This window comes from Sarcophilus harrisii, chromosome 3 (genome assembly GCF_902635505.1).
Source record: "Sarcophilus harrisii chromosome 3, mSarHar1.11, whole genome shotgun sequence".
In the NCBI taxonomy this organism is placed as follows: domain Eukaryota; kingdom Metazoa; phylum Chordata; class Mammalia; order Dasyuromorphia; family Dasyuridae; genus Sarcophilus; species Sarcophilus harrisii.
The window spans coordinates 9,889,711-9,908,719 of NC_045428.1; the positions used below are offsets into that span (position 1 = coordinate 9,889,711).

General features: G+C 60.4%; 1 protein-coding gene across 1 annotated transcript in view; it reads right to left on the reverse strand.

Moving 5' to 3' along the window:
- The window catches only part of SNED1 (sushi, nidogen and EGF like domains 1), a 67,738-nt gene that overhangs the window by 3,726 nt on the left and 45,003 nt on the right, over positions 1 to 19,009 (reverse strand). Inside the window, exons 12-32 of the mRNA XM_031957480.1 lie at positions 18,469 to 18,582; positions 17,960 to 18,076; positions 16,678 to 16,794; positions 16,457 to 16,573; positions 14,809 to 14,922; positions 13,943 to 14,116; positions 13,204 to 13,317; positions 11,111 to 11,224; positions 10,882 to 10,995; positions 9,235 to 9,348; positions 8,798 to 9,094; positions 7,431 to 7,614; positions 6,965 to 7,074; positions 5,536 to 5,817; positions 4,541 to 4,685; positions 3,373 to 3,461; positions 2,695 to 2,796; positions 2,083 to 2,199; positions 1,330 to 1,417; positions 491 to 571; positions 58 to 95 (exon numbers count right to left, since the gene is read on the reverse strand). Of these exons, the coding sequence (XP_031813340.1) occupies positions 59 to 95; positions 491 to 571; positions 1,330 to 1,417; positions 2,083 to 2,199; positions 2,695 to 2,796; positions 3,373 to 3,461; positions 4,541 to 4,685; positions 5,536 to 5,817; positions 6,965 to 7,074; positions 7,431 to 7,614; positions 8,798 to 9,094; positions 9,235 to 9,348; positions 10,882 to 10,995; positions 11,111 to 11,224; positions 13,204 to 13,317; positions 13,943 to 14,116; positions 14,809 to 14,922; positions 16,457 to 16,573; positions 16,678 to 16,794; positions 17,960 to 18,076; positions 18,469 to 18,582 (2,741 nt within the window). The 3' untranslated portion in view covers position 58. The remainder of the gene's footprint in view (positions 1 to 57; positions 96 to 490; positions 572 to 1,329; positions 1,418 to 2,082; positions 2,200 to 2,694; positions 2,797 to 3,372; positions 3,462 to 4,540; positions 4,686 to 5,535; positions 5,818 to 6,964; positions 7,075 to 7,430; positions 7,615 to 8,797; positions 9,095 to 9,234; positions 9,349 to 10,881; positions 10,996 to 11,110; positions 11,225 to 13,203; positions 13,318 to 13,942; positions 14,117 to 14,808; positions 14,923 to 16,456; positions 16,574 to 16,677; positions 16,795 to 17,959; positions 18,077 to 18,468; positions 18,583 to 19,009) is intronic.

Genomic DNA, 19,009 nt, shown 5'->3' on the forward strand with positions numbered 1-19,009 from the left:
GCCTCCTTCCCCACACACCCAGCCTCCAAGGGACAGTCTTAGAAGGCTCTCACTCACCTTAAGGCTTCCTTGCTGTCGGACTGTGGCTTTGTTTCCTGAAATAGAGAAAAGGGCGGCCACTGAAACAATGGATTTTAGAGTCGACTGACTTGGTGGTGCTGTTGTAGGGCAGTGGGCCTCAAGGGTGGGGAAACGAAGCCTGATACACAAACAAACCAGTTTGGGACTTTTCCCAAACAAGATGATTTGCCCAGGATTCCTATTTATGATCCGTGGCTGCTCCAAAGTGGAAGGGACCCCTGGGCGTGACCTTTGGCCCAGCTGAGGCCCCAGGTGGGCTCGGAGGGACCTGGGCCTCCCTTAGGATGGCCCAGCTGAGGGCTTCATAAATACTTGCCCATGCTGTCTGGAGAGCGTGTGGCCGGCCCCCTCCCCACCAGCCCAGTGCCTGGGCCATGAAGCAGTGGGAGCCCGCTTCCTGTGCTGGTACCTGCTGGGAGTCTTGGCAGTCGTGCCTTCGCAGCTCTCCTTGTAGCAGATGTCTGGGTGGACTTTGTAGATTCTCTTGTACCTGGCGTGAGAGAGAACCGGGTCAGTGGCCGGCTCTGCCCAGCAGCCTTGGCTGGGGGGGGGGGCGCTGCTGTTTGGGGACGACGGCCGCTTCTTGCTTATGGAACTTGCCTGGCCCTCAGTTTCTCCTGGAAGTAAGTACCTGGGGACTTAATACATTCATTGGGGAGGGTGGGCCCTGGCTGTTCTGCTTATTTCTCCATCTAGGTAAGATGGGAAGGATTCTAGTGCTTAGAAACATCCATGTGGTGGTGAAACAAAGTGTTCAAGCCTAAAACCCAAGTCTCGCTTGTTAAAAGCCAAGAGCGCAGGAGCTTTGGCAAGAGAAACAAGAACGTCCTCTTGGTTTCTGTGGCTCCTCCTGAGCTTTTTCCTTTTTAAAATTAGATCTTGTCACTTTATTTTTCTAAACAGCAGTGGTTGGTGTATAAAGCACTTTCTGATTCTGCCTTTTCTTCAGCTTCCCCAGAGATAAGGGGCCTAGAGCTGAGGGGCCCAGGTTCAGTGCAGTCTCTGCTGTTCGTTAGCCGTGTGATGGTAAAGAGAATGACTTTTAGAACTTTAAGAACTTTTTTAGAACTTTTAGAAGTTACCTAGTCCAACTTGTCCCATTTTACTGATGGGGAAACTGAGGCCCAGAGACTTGCCTCCCGCCCCATGGGACTGGGGCCCCCGGCCCCTCATTTGCCTGCCCCATCGGGGCATTGTGGGAGGCAGCCGGGAGAGGGGCTTTGCCCTTTGGGGTCCGGGCTGACTTACACGTAATGGCAGATTCCTCCTTCCCAGACAGGAAAGGACTTGGTCTCCGAGTACAGCCGTGTGCAGGAGTGCGGGACCTTCTTGCACGCTGTCCAGGGAGGAGAAGTGGGGTCAGGGAGGGGTCTGTCCTCAGGCTCCCGGCTTCCCTCCCTCAAGACTCGTGGCCTTGGGGAGGGGTAGGCAGAGTCCCCTGCTCCAATGCCCCAAGGACAGCCTGCCACAAAAACCCAGGCCTTGGGCCTTCCTGGGCCACCATGGATGGGCAAAGACCACTGGAAGGCAGTGCCATGGGTGGGCAGCGCCACGGGCTGCTTCTGTTGTGTCAGAGTTTGCAGTCCACAGCCTCCAAGCCCAGCCCTCTGGGCCTTGGTCTCAGGAGCAGGCCCCCAACCCACAGGGAGGGTTTCCCTGCCCTCTCATTTGAGGGCTCCTGGAACGCACTGTCTCCCCCAATGTTACCCAGGCAGTTTGGTGCCACCGTGGGCCCTCCTGGGTCCTTGTCCCGAGGTAAAAGCAGTCCCCTGGGCCCTTCCCAGCACTCTGGGGCTCTTGGGGCTGCTGCTGGGGTCTTGGTGCTGGGCCTCTGGACCTCTCTCTCATCCCCCCTTGGGCCGGGTGTTCCAGCACATGCTGACGGACCTGGGCCTGGGCCTTGGAGTGGGAAGCCTTCCTCCCCCCGCCCCCGCTTGCAGAAGGGCCCCCATCCCGGCCGGAGCGGCTTTCTGCCCGTATCCCAGGGGGCTCCCCACTCACCCAGCTCGCAGTGTCTGCCTTTGAAGCCCTGGCTGCAGTCACAGCTGTAGGAGTCGGGCCCGCCCACACACGTGCCCCCGTTCTGGCAGGGGTTTAGGGAGCAGTTCCTGCGGTCATCTGGAAACCAGAGCGCCCAGTGGTCAGCCCTGAGGCCCGGCCCAGGGGGAGGGCAGAACTGCCTCCTGGCTCCAGGGGAGCTGGGCGGTTCCAGGATGGGGCGTGTCGGGAGGAAGAGCTGGGACCCCCAAGGGCCCTTGGCCCGGTAGGGGATGCTGGGAAGGCCGCCCACCCGTGAGGGAGGAAGCAGCCTGACTTGGGAAAGGGACCCCTGGATTTAAGTGGCCTCTGATGTGACAATGGGGGCGCTGCCCTATTGCCTTTCCCCTTCTTTCTGTGACTTCTGAAGTAAAAGACACTTGGAAAAATGAAACCAACGGCCCAGTGCGCCCCAGAAAGCACCTGGTGAGCGTCCCTTTCATTTCCCTTGTAAAAGTCCGTGCCCACGTCCCCGCCAGGAGGGGCCTCGTGCCCCTGTTCTGCACAGGGCCGGGACCCTGACCCACCTCGGCCGGGGCTGCCAGCCCCCCCCCCCCCCCCCCCCCCCCCGCCTACCCGCTTCCTCCTGCTTGCTTTCGGCTTCCGGCAGCTGCAGCGCCAGGCTGATCCGATTGGTGGATTCTTCCATGTTCTCCAGTCTCACTGGGGTCTCTGGTTCTAGATGGGGAAGAGTGCGGCGGCGCAGGTCACAAGGTGGGGCGCTACGACCTGGGTCCCTTTCTCTAGTCTAGTCCCAAGGGGCAAACTGGAGGCTGCCCCAGTAACCTGGGAGCTCTGGGGGGCTTGGAAATGTCTCACAACTCGCCGGAGTCGGTGCTAATTCATGGCCACTAACACTCGTCATATTTGCTTCCCGGGGGATCTGTCACTTTGGGTTTGACCCCCAAGTTCCTGATGCCCTGATCTGAGGCAGGGACCGAAGCCCACAGGGGAGGGGGATTCCCTGACGGCTCGTGCACACACGCGAGGGACCGAGTTTGGCCCAAACGACAGGATGGGGCCCAGGGACCCCCAGTGCCAGACTGAGGAGTGTTGTAGCCCTTGGGCCGGAGGAAGGCACTGAAGGCTTCCAAGCAGAAAGGCCCGTTCCTGGCTGGGGCTGCCGAGTTACTGGCAGGTGGCGCTGCCCATCCCAGGCCGCCCGGGGCGGGCAGACGCACGTGCCCATGGTGTGACTGGCCTTGGCGCCCTGGGCACGGAGGTGGCGGCCAGCGAACCCTCCCGGACACTTACGCGACCTCACAGTGACCGATTTGCTCGGGGCGCTGATGCTGCTGAATTTGGCGCTGATTCTGCCTCTGCCGTCCACCAGCTCGGTGAACCTGGGAAAGAAGGGAAGGTTGTAAAGGAGAATTGGGCCGACTTGTCCTCCCGAGCCCAACAGAGCCTCCTTTTCAGAGGAGGGGCCCGGAGCAGCCGCCCCATCGTGGCCCCCCTCGTCCCAGCAGGTCCGACCCCTCGCAGATGGCGCTTCCCCTCTGAGAGCGGAAGCGCCTCCGGGGCAGGGATTGCCTTTTCGCTTGCATCTGTATTCCCAGCAACGACAGGGTCCCGGCCCAGAGGGAGCACCTCTATCAGGGCCTTGGAGTCCCAAGTGCCGGGGCGGCTTTGAGATTTCCCAGCTGCATGTGAGCACGCATGTGGGTGACATTCCCAATTTGGCATTTTTCTTCCCCAAAAGCCACTTAAAAGTCACTTCCATTTGTGCTTTGGCTCGGGGCCGCTCTCCTGCAGCTGTCTGAGGGATGCTGGGCCCCAGTTCCTACTCCTTTGCCTTCAGAGAGTCCGGGGGTCCAGCTCATCCTCCCCTCTGGCCGCAGGCGTCCGCCTCAGTCTCTGCCTCATGCTGTGGTCCCCAAGAGCCTGATAGACATCTCTGTGCCAAGGGCGAGGACCTGGGCCCAGAGAGGGGATGTGGCTTGTCTTGGGTCCCGCAGGCTTGAAGGCCACGTCCCGCATCACAGGCGAGAGCCTGCTTTGTAAGAAGCATGCCCCGGTGCGTCTGGGCGATGTCCCGGTGGCGGGACTCGGTGGCGGTTTGAAGCAGGCCGCGCTCCTCCGGCGATCAGGAGAAGACATGGCGGCAAGGAGCGCGCATCTTATGCAGGGCTTGGGGGACGCTGCTGGGCCTGCGTCGAAGGGCCAACCTTCCCCAAACACCCACGAGTCTGCGGCCCGGACAGCTCGGTTCTCTCCACCGAAGAGCCAGGGTGACGGGAGCGCTTGCTTCTTGTCTCGCCAAGGCAGCATGAGGCACGTGGAGCGCTTTGCAAACCCTCAGGGTTTCGGGCTCCGTCAGCGAGGGGATTTGGGACCCAAAGCCGTCCCCCAGGGATGGAGGCCGCTGTTGGCAAACTCCTCCGAGAGGAAGCGGTTTCCAGCGGGTTTGTGGGTGTCCTACCTGGGGGCCTGGGACGGCTCCTCCGACGCCTCGCGGTCAGCCAGCAGCCGGAGATCAGGTAGGAAGGAGGGGGGCAGTCTGTTCCGGAGCACCCTGGGGGGGCCTCCTTGGCTCCATCTTCTCTCGGAGGAGCCGTCCCTCTGTGCTGCAGAGAAGGCGAGCAGAAAGAAGCCCTTGAGTCACGGACCCAGCCCTGCCCAGCCTGCAGCGAGGAGCCGGCCCTGGTCCTTAGGAGGGGGGAGGGAGGGTGCCCGGTAGGGCCGTGGGCTCCTGCGGGCACCGAGAGCGGGTACACAGGGTAGAGCTGGAAGCAAGCCTCCTCGTGCAGAACCAGGGATGGGTTTCAGGTTCTCCTCAAAGCGGCTCGCTACACTACCCTCGCCCCCAGCCCCCAGGTTAACCACCTGGTGAGCACAGTCTCCTTATCATTAGGCAATTCTGGAATATCTTTAGGTTGTTGTTCTCTTTCATTAATCCTTGTTTCGGCTTTGTTTTTCATTGTTTTTCTTTCTTCCTTTAAAATATATTTTTATTGTTGTCTATCATTTCTAGAGCCTCTAGATTTCTCCCCATACTCCTCTCCTCCTTTCTAGAGCGCCATCTCCTTAAAGTTTAATTTAATTTAATTTTAATGCCCCAAATATTTCCAAGTCAGCCCCACTCGGATAAGCTCTAGGCTCCCGGTCAGACCGTGACTATCTGCTTAGACTGAACTTTGGGACACGGACGAGTGGTACCAAGCGTTCGCGAGTTTGCCTGTTGCCCCTAGAAACGGCCCCGGGACTTGGCTTGATGGGAATTTGCTGAGCTTGGTTTCTGGAAGTGCCAGATCCTTCCTCACTCAATGACTAAGACGTTTTGTGAGCCTTGGTACGAGACCTTCCTAACCCGTCAGTAGGTGCCATGGGTGGGGAGGGGGTCCCTTTCCCCAGGGGCAGCTCCTCCCCCGGTCAGGGTTTCAAGGCATTTGACGTAGAAGATGGCTCAGAACTTACAGGTCACAATGTGTAGGTGGGCAGGGTCGCTGTGCATCTGACCTTGCTCCGTGTTCTGCACGGCGGTCACCGAGAGGCGATACCTTTGACCTGGCTGCAGATCGCGCATGGTGTAGGAAGTCAGCTTCCCATTGGGCACGTATCGGCTCTTCACGCTCTGGCTGGTGGTCACGTTGATGATGTAGCCCTCCACCGAGGTCCCCGGGGGCGGCTGGTCCCAGACCATGTGGGCCGAAGTCGCCGTGACCCTCGCTGCGGTCAGGTTTCTGGGAGAGAGGGGCCCTGTCCGAGGCATCGATGTAAGAGAGAGGGAGGAGGGAGAACCATCATTACTGAAGGAACGGTAACAGCCGGCGTTGATCCGGCGTTTTAAAATTTGCAGTGTTTTACGACCATCATCGCATTGGATCTTGTAACAATCCTGCGAGGATGTCTGTGATTGTTCCCATTTTACAAATGAGGAGACTGAGGCAAACAGCGTGAAGTGACAGACCCAGAGTCACACGGCCAGTACGAGTCTGAGGGTGGATTTATATCCATTTTTTCCTGAGTTCACTGCTCTATTCCTTGCTGAGATTTCTTTTGGCAGGAACAAGATGGTTACATTGCACACCTGCCTCTTCTCACTTTTGCCTTATTAAAGCTAGAGCTCATAGCCTCACAGCCGCTCTTCCCCAGGACTGGTGAGCGGTCACTCCCACACCCCCTGCTCTGCAGCTCGCCGGGTCAGCCTCCCCCTGGGGCCCATCGGCGACGGCTCCTGTACGACACACCCTCCTCCTAGGAGGGGTGCTGCCGGAGGGATCTTTGGAGAGTCAGCCATGTGGCGGCCGGGTGAGCAGGGCAAGGGATTTCCTCCTCGACCTCAGTTTCCTCATCTGTAAAAAGAGCTGGTTGGCCTGGAAAGCCCCTCCCCGCCCCAAAGTCTATGATACAAAAAGTGAATTCTCCTCCTCTGGCTCCCCAGGGCCACGGGCCGGCACTCACTAACTGCCGAAAGGGAGGCCAGGAGTTTCCACAAGGTACTAGAGCCTCCCAGGACACAGAGTTTAGAGCCTGAGTTAGGATTAGGCAATTCCCTGGGGTGTTAAAACAGGACATTTGTCAAAGGACTTCAAAACTAGGTGTGACTATTTAATTGCTGGAAGATTCACAAGGTTTTTCTTTGAGATAAACCTAGTCATGTATTACAGAAAAAAAACCCCAACTCTAAGCCATGAAGTGATGGTGAGCCACGGGACCTCGGGTTCCAACCCCTGCCTCGGTGGTACAGAAGTGCTTCTGTCCGGCAGCAGGGGCAGTCTCTGGGGCTAGAGCATGTCCACACAAGGGGGTGAATGGAAGTGTGAAAGACCCAGGCTCTTCCAGAGAGCTGGGAGCGGTCGAGACGGGGGAGGAAGGTCTGATCCCAACCATTTCCCGTACTCACGGGTCCACACGTGGAAAGGGGCCGTGGCCAGGCTCTCGGAGGGATGGTCCTCGGTGCCCCCGCTGAGGGTGGCCACGTGAATGATGTACCTCTCTCCGGGCAGCAGGTCCCTGCGGAGAGTGAGGGGAGAGCTCCATGGGGAGAGGGAACCAGCTCTGTTCTCCCCCCCTCTCCATCCCCCTGGAGTTGGGCGCCCCTTGAAGAAAGCTTTTTTCCGTTGCTTTTTTATCCCTGGAGCCGAGAGTGCTCGCGTCATTGGCCACAGGAGGGCGATGGCTATTGGGCGTGATTGGGGCAAGCTTGGGCTCTAACAGGTAAAAGGAGGATCCCTCCCAGCCCTCCCGGGGCCAAAGCGTGGACCGGTGCCCCGAAATGCAAATCCCTGGCGATCTGGAGCTCTGTAAGCAGGCGCTTGCTCTGTGGACCTGCGCTCTCTCTGTAAGCCGGCGCCTGCTCGTGCCCTCACCAGAACGTGTACTTGTCGGCGGCGCTGTCCAGCTCCACGGCGTGGGCCTCCTGGTCCCCAGGCCGGCGGATGGACACCCGCACTTTGCTGACGGTGGCGTGCTTGGCCTTGTGGAGAGCCCACTGCACGGTGATGGACGAGGCCGTCACGTTGGTGATCTCGAAGCCCTGCACAGGCCGAGGCCCTGGGGGAGAAGCGTCTGTTGGGGGGGGGGCCCAGGACCCCGGGGTGCAGCCTAGCGGGAGAAGGAGCTTAACAAGCGTGGCTTGGATCGGACCCGAGGCCAGTGAGGGCGGGGCTCGTGTTTAAGGGATGGTAGGAAGAATCACCCGGAGAAAGGCCCGGTCCCTCTGCTCCTACCAGCCTAGAACAGCCCTGCCTGGGGACCTGAGCCAGCCCCCGAGCCCCAGCTCTTGGTGCCGGAAGGACCCCCGAGAGGTGATTGATAGTGCCCCGTTGCAGGTAAGGCAAGGTCTTTCCTCTCACTGCAGAGGAGGGCATGGGGCCTACAAAAGCGAAGCAGCTTTTCTAGGGTCACGTGGCCAAGCTTCATCTTCATTTAAAATAATAAGCGAGAGGCAGCGAGGTGGGCGCAGTGGGGAGAGCCCCAGCCCTGAAGTCGGGAGGACCCGAGTGCAAATCTGACCTCAGACACTTAACACTTCCCTGCTGTGTGACCCAAGTGCCTCGGGGGGAAAAAGCAAAAACAAAAACAAACAAAAAAAAAAACCTAAAAAATAAAACTGATAAGGGGATGAGCCCAGTGGTCTGTCTAACCCCCAAATTCCTTCAGAGCCATTTATACGACAGGCAGAAGGTAGGGCCCCTGAAGGCCTCTTTATGCTCCCGGCACAAAGGACGGCACACGGTAGGTGCTTCCTGAATGCTGCCGAACTGAATTGGCTCAGGGATTTGTTACAGTTATAGGGCCACAGATTTAGGCCTGGAAGGCTGGAGAGTCCATCCCTTGGTGGGCGTTGCTCCCTACGACCCCCCTCAGATTTGAGAGATGTGACCCCAAAGCTTAAGCCTTTCGTCCTTCTCTCAGACAAAGCTGGGGAACAAATGGTCCGGAGCTTTAGAGAAGCAAGCGCCTTCTGGAAGGGCGAGCTTCGGGCCGGCTGAGGAGGGGAGCCGGGGCACAGTGTGAGAGCCGGGGCACGGTGTGAGAGCCGGGGACGTGGTAGGGGGGCTTCCCCGTGCTGGCGGCCCCCTCCCTTTCCCGGCACTGATCCCGCATGTGGCTGTTTTCCTGCTGCCTCCCCCCTTACAGCGTGAGCCCCCCTCGGGCTGGGCCCGACGTCCCGGAGCTTAACGCGCGCTTGCTGACTGATTTCTGGCCCCGAGCCCCCGGCCCGGGCACTCACGCGTGCGGGTGATGAGCACCACCGGCCTGCTGATGTCGTTCTTGTTGTTCGCGTTGCGCTTGACCGAGAAGACGGAGATGTTGTAGGCTTTGCCCGCGGCCAGCGCCCGCAGCTGGTGGGCCGAGTGGCTGCGGTCCACGAAGTCTGTCCGTCGGTAGGAGCCGTCGAAGGAGGTGTAGGTCACCGCGTAGCCGTCGATGGCCTGCTTGGCCGCCGGGTCCTCGGGGGGCCGCCAGGAGATGGAGACCCCGCTGTCCTCCACCCTTTCCACCTTGAGGGTTGTGGGCGGCAGGAGCTCTGGGGGCCGGCGAGGACGGGAGGAAGGCGTAAATCGGGTGGGAGAGACCCGGCCCCCGCCTGCCGCCCCACGGCTCCCAGACACAGGCTGGCCCAGCGGCCCCCGGCCCAGGCCTGTCCTCCGCCTGGCCCCCCCTTACCTTTGGCACAGTTCCTGCCGGTGTAGCCCACCTTGCAGGTGCAGCTGTGGGACCCGTTGCTGGACAGACAGTAACCGCGGCCTCCGCAGGGGTTGGAGAAGCACGGATCACTCGCTGAGTGAGAAAGGGGAGTGAGGCTGAGGGGAGCCCAAGCCATCATCCCCTTCTGGGGTCCTGGAGCCCAGCACCCCTTCTCAGTGCCATCTGCAGGGGGATGGCAGCAGGAGGACCCCTCATGTGGCCCGGTGCCCGGGCTGGGAGCCACTTTCTCGGGTCAGTCTCATCTGATCTCCCCAACCTAAGAGAGAAGCGGGACCCGGAGCACCGGCTCCGCTCGTTTGTTTTCAGTCGATAAGGAAGTTGCTTAAGCAGCTGGATGAGGGGCGACTGGAGGGGGGGTGGCCCTCAGTCAGGGTGCCCTGGACGCTTTCTGTGGCTCTCTGCCTCCCCTTATGGCCAGGAGTTTGAGGATTCCGATCCTCCTCTGGCAGGTGAAGAAGCAGGCCTGAGGGGGGGGAGCCCCCAGGCATGGGCTGAGCCCAAGGGGGCCCGACTTGTTCCCCTTTTTGTGTGTCTCGGGCCCCTTGGGCAGGCTGTGAACCCTGTGGTCGCTTTCTTGGAATCATGATTATTAAAATAGAAAGAAACCAATGATGATCTGTAGGTGAAGTTCTCCAGCTCTGTCTGTCGTCCAGACCCGGCCCTGCCCAGTGTAGATGGAGGAGGGTCTCTGGTGGTCGTTGGGCTCAGGACATTTTATGGGACAATTTCTGGGTCCCACTCTGGGTCCCCCAGAGCCACACTATGTGGTTGTGATGGGAAAGAACGTAGGAATGGGCGCTGACAGCTGTGGGGGAGAGATCTGGGGGGATAACGGGAGGTGGTCCAGCCTGGATGGGACCCAAGTGTGTGACCTGGGCGCGAATCCCCAAGTGACAAACTCCCAGAGCCGCAACGTCCTCCTTTGTGAAATGGGAGAATCTGGCATGTTCTACCCATGTTACTACGGGGCCATTAGGACAAAAAACCTTTTAAAGGCAATTTTTAAAGCAGGATGTAAAAGGGCCATTGTTAAGCTAAGAAGGCAGAGGAGCCGGGGTTCAAGCTGAAGCTCTCGGGGGCAGTTCCACAACGGAACGAGAGTCGGTGGCCAATCTGTGCTCGGCATGCTGAGCATACTGGGAGGTGGAAAAGAAGGGACCCCTCCTCGCCCCCACTTCCACTCTCTAGGACTTCACACCCGAGCCTGGGAATCCAGACTCACAGAGGAGAACGGACGGGCCAGATGAGGAGGATGCGGGCGCTGTGGGGAGGAAGCGGGCACCGGGACGGTGGCAGGGAGGGAGCCTGAAATATGTCTATGGGGGCCGTGAAATCTGCAGGCCCCCAGAAAAGCCCCGTGTGAGGCATTCTGGGCCATCCCCAAATGAGAATAACTGCATGAGGCCACTGACTTTTACACAGCATCGCCCACGACCCTCGCGAGACCCCAGGGAGCAGTTGCCTTCTGCCCATTTTGGAGATGAGACGACAGCAAACTCGGGAAAGCCGAGCCTGGAACTCGGGGATTCCCATCTCCAGGCTTGAACCTGCTGGTTGGGAACCAGCCCTTGAATTGGCCCGGCCGGCCCACCGAGCCCCACTCACCGATCTCGCAGTGGTAGCCAAAGAATCCCTCGGGGCAGACGCACAGGTAAGAGCCGCCGTCGTTCTCGCACTCCCCTCCGTGCTGGCAGGGACCCGAGTCACAGGCGTCCACTTCTAGACAAGCCCCACACAGCACAGTGATTAAAGCAGCTGGGAGGGGGGGGAGGAGCGGGAGGGGAGGGCTGCAGGAGGAAGGAGCAGGGGCTTCTGGCCCTCCGGGAGGTCTCACCTTTCTCACAGTGGATCCCGGCAAAGCCGTCGGGGCACCGGCAGACGAAGGCTGCTGGGAGGTCCCTGCAGGTCCCCCCGTTTTTACACGGATCCGACTGGCATTCGTCGATGTCTGTTGAGAAATCGGGAGGATGGACGCGGCCATCAGTGCTTTGGTAAGGAGAGGACTTCTCTCCCTTTCCTCCCCACGTGATTCAGGACCTACTGTGGGCACGGCCCTGGTGGTGATGGCAGCAGAGCTGGGGGGAGGGCAGCAGGCCCCACCCTGGCATGGGGCGCCAAGCCCCGGAGGCGTGACGGGCAGGTTACAGGGCAGAGGTGCTCGCCCAGCCCTCGAAGAAGCCTTAGAGACATTCCAGGAGCAAGGGCCTGAGGGGCTGCTGCCTCCTCCAGACCAGCCCCCCTACTTCATTTCAAATTTACATGGGACCCCGGGGTCAGCCATTGTCTTCCCCCACTCCCCTCCCACCTGTGTGCTTCCCTCTGGGTCCTGCCCCACTTCCAGCCGCCCTTCATCTCCCTCCCCCCATAATCCTTAATTGATGCCAAGAACTGTTTCTTCTACCTTCCCAGCCTCCCTTCTCCCACCGCCTCAGTGCAGACCAGGATGGGCCTCACCCGGGCTCCAGGCCCTCCCCTCCCTTCCTGGCCAAAAGGCCGCCTCATTAACCTACTCCAAGAGCCTCCCTGTGGTCCGGCCCTTCCCTGTCTGGCCACGGCCTCACTTTCTAGGCCCATTCCCCCCGCCCTGCTCCCCCTCTGGTCCCAGAGCTCTGCATGGAGCGGCCGGCTCCCCCCAGTGTGGATTCTGGCTCCTCAGGAGCCCTTCTCCCCGGCTCGCCCCCTTATCCATTTCTGTTCCCCTGACAGGCCAGCCCTGGCAGGACGGGACCTTTCCAAGGCACCGACAACCTTCAGTCTTTGCCTTTTTATCCCCGTTGTTTGCACACAGTAGGTGTCTAATCAGTGCTGATGGATTGGCCCTACAACAAGTCTCACTGCTCAGGCCTGCTCCCCTCAGGGCTTCGCTCTGGTCCCTCTCCCTGAGGGATTGTGGGGAGGGGAGCTCATGTGGGAGTCCCGGGGAGTTGGGCAGAGGCAGGCTGCGCGGGTGCTGAAGAGGGGGCCAGAGTCCCCTGTCCCCCCAAAGAGCCCAAGACTGGGACTCCGTGGCCCCTCTGTCTAGTGACAGGAACCTTGGGGCTTCCCTGGGCCCAGGGAACGACGCGTCCGTTGTTCTCGCTGCTTCCTAAGCCTGCAGCTGCAGGAAGCCTTCACCGGCTATTGCTGATCCCAGTGTGTGGGCTGGGGAGGTCATGGGGGGAAGTCTGAGGGAAGGATTGGGGCTGCTGTCGTCTGGGGGGGCCTCGGATCCCAAAAAGAGACCCCCCCCCGCAGAGAGAACGCTCGTCCTGGGATCCCGAGGCAAGGAAGGAATGGGCCTGGGGGAGGAGGCCGGCACCCGCCGGACCCAACTGGCCTCCCAAGCCTGAGAGGAGCGGCCAGAGCCTGCCTGGAGATGGCCCCGGCCAAGGGCAGCAGAAGGCCGGCAGCTCCTTGGCCGAAGGCCCGCTTGCCCACGGTTTTCAGGGCTCCTCCTGCTGCTCATTTTAACTCGGGACTCTGATTTCATCAGGCTGGGGAACTCCAGTAGGAAACTCCCCCCACAAGTGCAGACCAGCCGCTCTCCTGCTGCGGCCCCGGCAAACCAGGCCACCCAGCCAGGCCGGTCAGGGGCAGGGCCCAATGTGGGACATCCCGATTCCGGGGCCAGCCCTGAGTCTATCTGGCAGTGGTGCCTCGTGGCCTCAGGGGCGCCAGGCCGTTCCCTTCCTTTCGGGCAGCGGGGAGGACTTGGAGGGACCTCTCCGTGTCCAGGGCCCAGGTTTGGCCACCACAAAACTGCTGCTGGGAAGAGTGTGGGTAGAGGTCCCCGTGGAGCTGTCTCCGTGTAAATGGTTGGACACATGGATAATCTGCCCTCAGAGGGCCCCCTGTGACCTTTCTCTCTTGGACCTCCTCGTGATGTCGCACCTAACAGTTACCTGCAGACCCACAATGTGCCCCAGGTCAGGGCCGGGGGTCCCTTACCCAGCTCGCAGTGGGGCCCCGCGTATCCCGAGCCGCAGACGCAGAGGAAGCCGGCGATCCGGTCCTTGCAGGAGCCTCCATTCAGGCAGGGCTGAGATTCGCACTCATCGACTTCTGAAAGTTGTCGGGCGTCGGTGGGGAAGAAGGGAGGGAGATGTTTAGTCGTTAATTGGGTTTGGGGCCGATGGCACAGGGGAGGGTGCGGCTTTCGAGGCAAAGTCCTGCTCTGGCCACAGCTTGGACGATCCTGGGCGAGTCCCAGCCCTCAGAGGTGGAGAGAGCTCGGACTGTCACTGGGAGAGAAGGAGCCGCCCGCTCTGGAAGAGGGACTTTCTTCTTTTGGGAGTTTTCCTATACTAATCATCGGTCTCTCCCCATCCTCATAAGGAGGGTTTTGGGAAAATCCAGTGAAAGCCTTGAGAAGCCCGTGAGCGGGTGGGAATCATAGTGTGGAGGAGATGTAGCCGTTAGTCTGGAAGCAGACACGACACTGGGGATCACTGGGGCTGGCTGCCCCTAAAAATGGGTTCAGTCCTGTCCACGGCCGGGAGAAGCCGCGCAAGGCTCCCCACCCAAGGGTCCCCATCCTGTGCGCGGCTGCTCTGCTCACTCCACCCCCAAACCTCTCGTGGGGCAGATGGGAAAGGCATCATTGCCGGCCATTGTGCAGAGCAGTGAGGGAGGGTCCAGACTCGGGGTCCTCCAGCCCCCCCCCAGCCCAGTCCCACGCCCCAGTCACCGTCGCACTGTGGGGGCTCGCTCCAGAGGCCGTGGGCCCGGCACACCCGGGGGTTGTTCCCAGAGCTGAGGACGTAGCCCTGCTCGCACTCGTATTCGGCCAGGGAGCCCATCTTGGTGGAGTTGAATCTCACTCTGGTGTTCTTCACTGAGCTGGGGGGGCCGCAGTCCACCTCTGAGAGACAGGGGGAGAGTGGCCGGGGGGGAAAAGCCACGGTTACTTTGGAGAGCACCGGGGTCACTGGGGGGGGGAGAAAGTCTAGAGCCCACATGATCGGGCTCGTGAGACTCTGGGATCTGATCACTCACATAATGTCTGGGGGTATTGGGGGAGAAAAACTAAGCAAAGATCCGGGCTTTACCCCAAGGAGGTCTCACACTTCAGGGCAGCTCTGGGGCCACAGGCTCTCCTGGGGAGGGGGCTCACATCTGGCCCCGCAGCTCCTGGCTTTGCTTTTCTCCTCCCCATCCCCCCCACCCCTTCTGGAGAAGACCCGAGGGGGCTTGGTCCCAGAGCTGACCTTGAGCCATCCAGGATGGGGGCAATACCGTTTCCATGGTATTTAAAAGTTTACCAAAAGACATCTGGCTCGAAGTGTCCCAAGGAGGGAGGGCCTCAGATGGAGAAGCAGCCCCAAGGACAACGGACACTCAGATTAAAGGAAGCCCCCAAATACAGAGGGGCTCCTCAGGGCAGTGGGGTGCCCACAGCCGAGGGTGGACTTTCTGCAGGAGGCTCCTCTCTCTACTCCCAGCTGCAGCCCCCTCCCCTGTAAGATTGCCTCCCATCCATCCCCTCCGCATCCTGGGCACCATACATCATCCCTGCCCGGGGGCCCTCAGCACAGCGCGGTGCCGGTGCCTTACCCAACTGGCAGCGCTTCCCGGTGTACCCGGCGCGGCAGCGGCAGGAGTAGTCTGTGCCCAGATCGTTGCAGGTGGCCCCATTTTCACAGGGGCTCATGAAGCAGGGAGAGGGAGCTGGAAAGGGACAGCCAGAGAGCACTTGGAACCCCCCAGACTCACTAAACAGCCTCTGTCAGGATTCATGGGCCACAGCTGACAGACCTGGGGCATGGCAGGCAAAGCCAGCACCAGAGCATGCAGCTCGGGCCCGTTGCTGGCCTGGGACCCCCCGGCGGCACCTGCATCCCCGCTGCCAGGGGATTTTGTCCCTAGGCAGGAGACAGAGCTCACTGCAAACATTCCGGCTGTCGCCTTATTCTCTGAGCCACCGTGGCCGTGCCTGAGCGAGCACAGATCCAGCTTGTGTACGGTGCTGGGGAGGGGAGGAGGGGCTCTGAAGGACAGAACTGGGACCCCCCCCCCACCCTGGCGAGCACAAGGAACTCAGTCTGAGAAGGACAAATGTAAACTCCCACGCTGGGATCCAAAAAGCCGATCGGGGATTACTAGACGGCACTCGACAATAACTCTGGGAGCGGAAAAGTGTGGTAGGGGACACCTGACTCTCAGCTCTTGGTTCCCTGGCACTTGCAGGATAAAAGACAAACTTGATGTCTTTGAAGGACATTCATGGTCCGGATCCAGCTCATCTTTGTGGGCTTATTGCCAGCTCCTCTCCCACCCAAACCGGCCTGTGGGCCGTTTCATTTCCCACCTCGGTGCCTTTGCCCAGGAGATCTCCCACGGCTGCAACGCTCTCCCTCATCGCCTCCCTCCCTGTAAGGCTCCCCTCAAACTCTGCTTTACACAAACTATCATGGCTGATCTCAGTTGCTGGAATCCCCCACCCAGAAATTACCCAGTACCCATACGGCGTCTATTTTGTATTTCCATTTTGGAATTCATTGCGATTTCTTTCTTACAATTGATCATTATCTAAGACAGGGACTGTTCTGTCCTTTGTCTTCGTATCCACAATGACTAGCCCAATGGCTGGTATACAGCAAGTGCTTAATAAGTGCTGCCAAGTGGATATGGACACTGTGGGGGACGGCCAAGCCTCCTGAGAACAGGAACAAGGAGCCTCGGGGGAAGTGTCAGACAGACATGTGGAGGCTTGATTGGAGGAAGCACTTCCTGACCATGATGGCTGCCCCCCGAGTGGACAAGAGGTCGTGCCCATCACTGGACTCGTTCCAACTTGCCAGGGAGGCAGAGGGAGGAATTTGGGCCTTGGGCAGGGAGGGAGCTAAGGGGTCTCTGTGGCCCCTTCTCTTTGCAAGATCCTACGGTTCTCTCCTTGGGAGACTCCCCTTCCCTTCCCGCCTTCTCTAACATGGCCCAGGATCTTCCTGGAAGCAGCGCCGGAGGTAGCGGGAGGCACAGTGGGAGCCGCCCGGAACTCGCCATCTGGCCTTCTGTCCCTGGGCCGGGGACTTGGATCACCTGGACAGCGCTCGTGGGAGATGGAGTCTGGGACCTGAAGTTCTCAGTGAGTTTCTCAAGATTCAGTCCCTGGCCCTGTGACCCGCGAGGTCAAATGGGAAACGCTGGGGTCCCTGCCCCCCTGGGGAGAAGTCGGCCCCAGGTTTCCGGCTGCCTCCCTCACCTATTTCGCAGTGCCGGCCTGAGTACCCCGGCGGACAGTCACACTTGTATTTGCCGATGTAGTGGAAGCAGGTCCCCCCGTTCTGGCACGGGCCGGAGGCGCAGGAGTCTGGTTTTCCTGCAGAGAGACCATGGTGGAGGGGCATCAGCTGCTGGCCCGCGGCTCCCTGGGGGCCGCCCACCCTCGCCCTTCCTTTGCTGGGCCCGGCCCTAGGGCCTCACCTATCTCGCAGTGCTTCCCCGTGAAGCGGTAGGGGCAGCTGCACTGGTACTCGCCGTTGGACTCCTTGCACGTCCCACCGTTCCGGCAGGGCCCGGAGCTGCACAGTCTCGGCCTTACTGAGGAAAGAGGGGAGAGGAAGGGCCCAGCTGCTCCCCGCCTCGGGCTCCAAGCTCTCCCCAGACTCCCCCTGCTGGGGCGGGAGAGGGTGTTGTCAGAGCAGAACTGGAGACCCCCAGCCCAGGGAGTGAGGGCCCAGACCAGGAGGACCCTACGGAGCCCCCCCAGAATCAGTCTGAAAAGTTTGTGGGAGACGGCTTGTGTGGGACGGCCTGCCTGGGACAGTTCGTGTGGGACGGCTTGTGTGGGACGGCCTGCCTGGGACGGCTTGTGTGGGACGGCCTGCATGGGACTGTGTGGGATGGCCTGTGTGGGACGGCTTGTCTGGGATGGTTTGTGTGGGACAGTTCATTTGGGGACGGCCTGTGTGGGACAGCCTGTGTGGGACAGCCTGTGTGGGACAGCCTGCCTGGGATGGCCTGCCTGGGACGGCCTGCCTGGGACGGCTTGTGTGGGACGGCCTGCATGGGACTGTGTGGGATGGCCTGTGTGGGACAGCTTGTCTGGGATGGCCTGCCTGGGACAGCCTGTGTGGGACGGCCTGTGTGGGACGGCTTGTGTGGGACGGTTCGTGTGGGATGGTTCGTGTGGGATGGCTTGTCTGGGACGGCCTGCCTGGGACAGCCTGTGTGGGATGGTTTGTGTGGGACGGCTCGTGTGGGATGGTTCGTGTGGGATGGTTCGTGTGGGATGGCTTGTCTGGGACGGCCTGCCTGGGACAGCTTGTCTGGGATGGTTTGCGAGGCTTGCCCCAGGCACAGGAAGGACTCTGCTGCTGCCTCATCTTCCCTTCTGCTGTTGTATTTGTAAGTAGCTGGGAAGCTGGGGGTGAGGAGGGAGCAGCCCCTGGTCTCCTTGCCCCAGGGGGTGATGCTGGGGCTCCCGATCGGGCTGCACGGGGCATGTGGGACTGTCCCAGGGGGCGTTTTGGAGGGTCCTTGCCTTAAATGGGGAAGCTGTGGCCCCAGGGGCGGAACTCCGTGGCCCCGAGGAAGCCATCATTGGGGGTGGGAGCAGAGTGTGGATCTCTAACCCCCTGGCCCCCCAGTGCCCACCCATTAGCCGCTCCCTGGCCAGGCGTGGAAGGAAATCACCGGCCTGTCTGTGGCAGCCGGAAGGGAGCGGCCTGGGGGGGGGGGGGAACGGCCTGGGAGGGGAGCGTACCTTTCTCACAGTGCTTGCCGTGGAAGCCTCGCGGACACTCGCACGTGTAGGAGTCGTCGTGAGCGTCGCAGGAGCCCCCGTTGAGGCAGGGGTCTGAATCACAGGGGGAGGGCAGCGCTGGGGAGCAGAGATACCCGCAGGTCAGGTGGGCCTCTCCCCGCCTTCCTGAGAGGGACATCCTCAAGGGGCTGCCTTCCCAGCCAGGGTGCCCAAATCCCCAGCCTTTCCAGATCTTCTCCCGACACATCCATCCCCTCTCTCCCCAGGGCTTCATGTAGAAATAGTTTTATCAGATCATGGCTCTAGAGTGGTAAGGGACCGTTCCAAACGTCTCGTTTTACAAGTGGGGAAACCGAGTCCTAGAGCCCATGTGGCTTAGCTAAGGTCCCACAGCTAGTCAGCACTGGCGCTAAGGCAGGACCCTCTCCTTCCCACTGGTTACATGACCCACCCACGGGCTCCCCCTTCTTTGTGCCCCCTTCCTTCCGCAGACTCCCACTCCCACTCACAGTGGTTGGTCCCGTAGTCCGTATGGCACACACACAGGTAACTCCCGCCATACTCCATGCAGTAGCCGCCGTCAGGACACTGGGTGTTTACGTTGCACGGTGTGGCAGTGACTTCTGCAGGGACAAGGGAGAAGCCCCCCGCCCCCCATTATGCCCGTTGCTTTCCTGGCCTTGGATTCATACGACCAGGTTCAGAGGGTCAGGCTCGGCCCCAGCCTGTCCTCCCGACTCTGCACCATTGGCCTGGCTTTCCAGGCTGGGGGCCTGGCCGAGCGCTGCCCATTGCTCCCTTCCCAAAGGAAAAGTGGCTCCCTCCCTGTCGGCTCTTTGTGGAAGACGGGGTGCAAGTCACAGGGCCTGGAGGGGCTTTTCTGGTTTGATTTTTAGAATCCAGGTGCTTTCAACAAGAATTATTAACTGCCTGCTATGTGCAAGATGGCCTCCATCAGCTCCTCTTGTGATAGACGGGTCCCTCTTTGGCTCTCCTGTGCTGGTTACTTTTGAAAACTTCTGGTACCTTTCCTGGGTCTGTCTGTCTGTC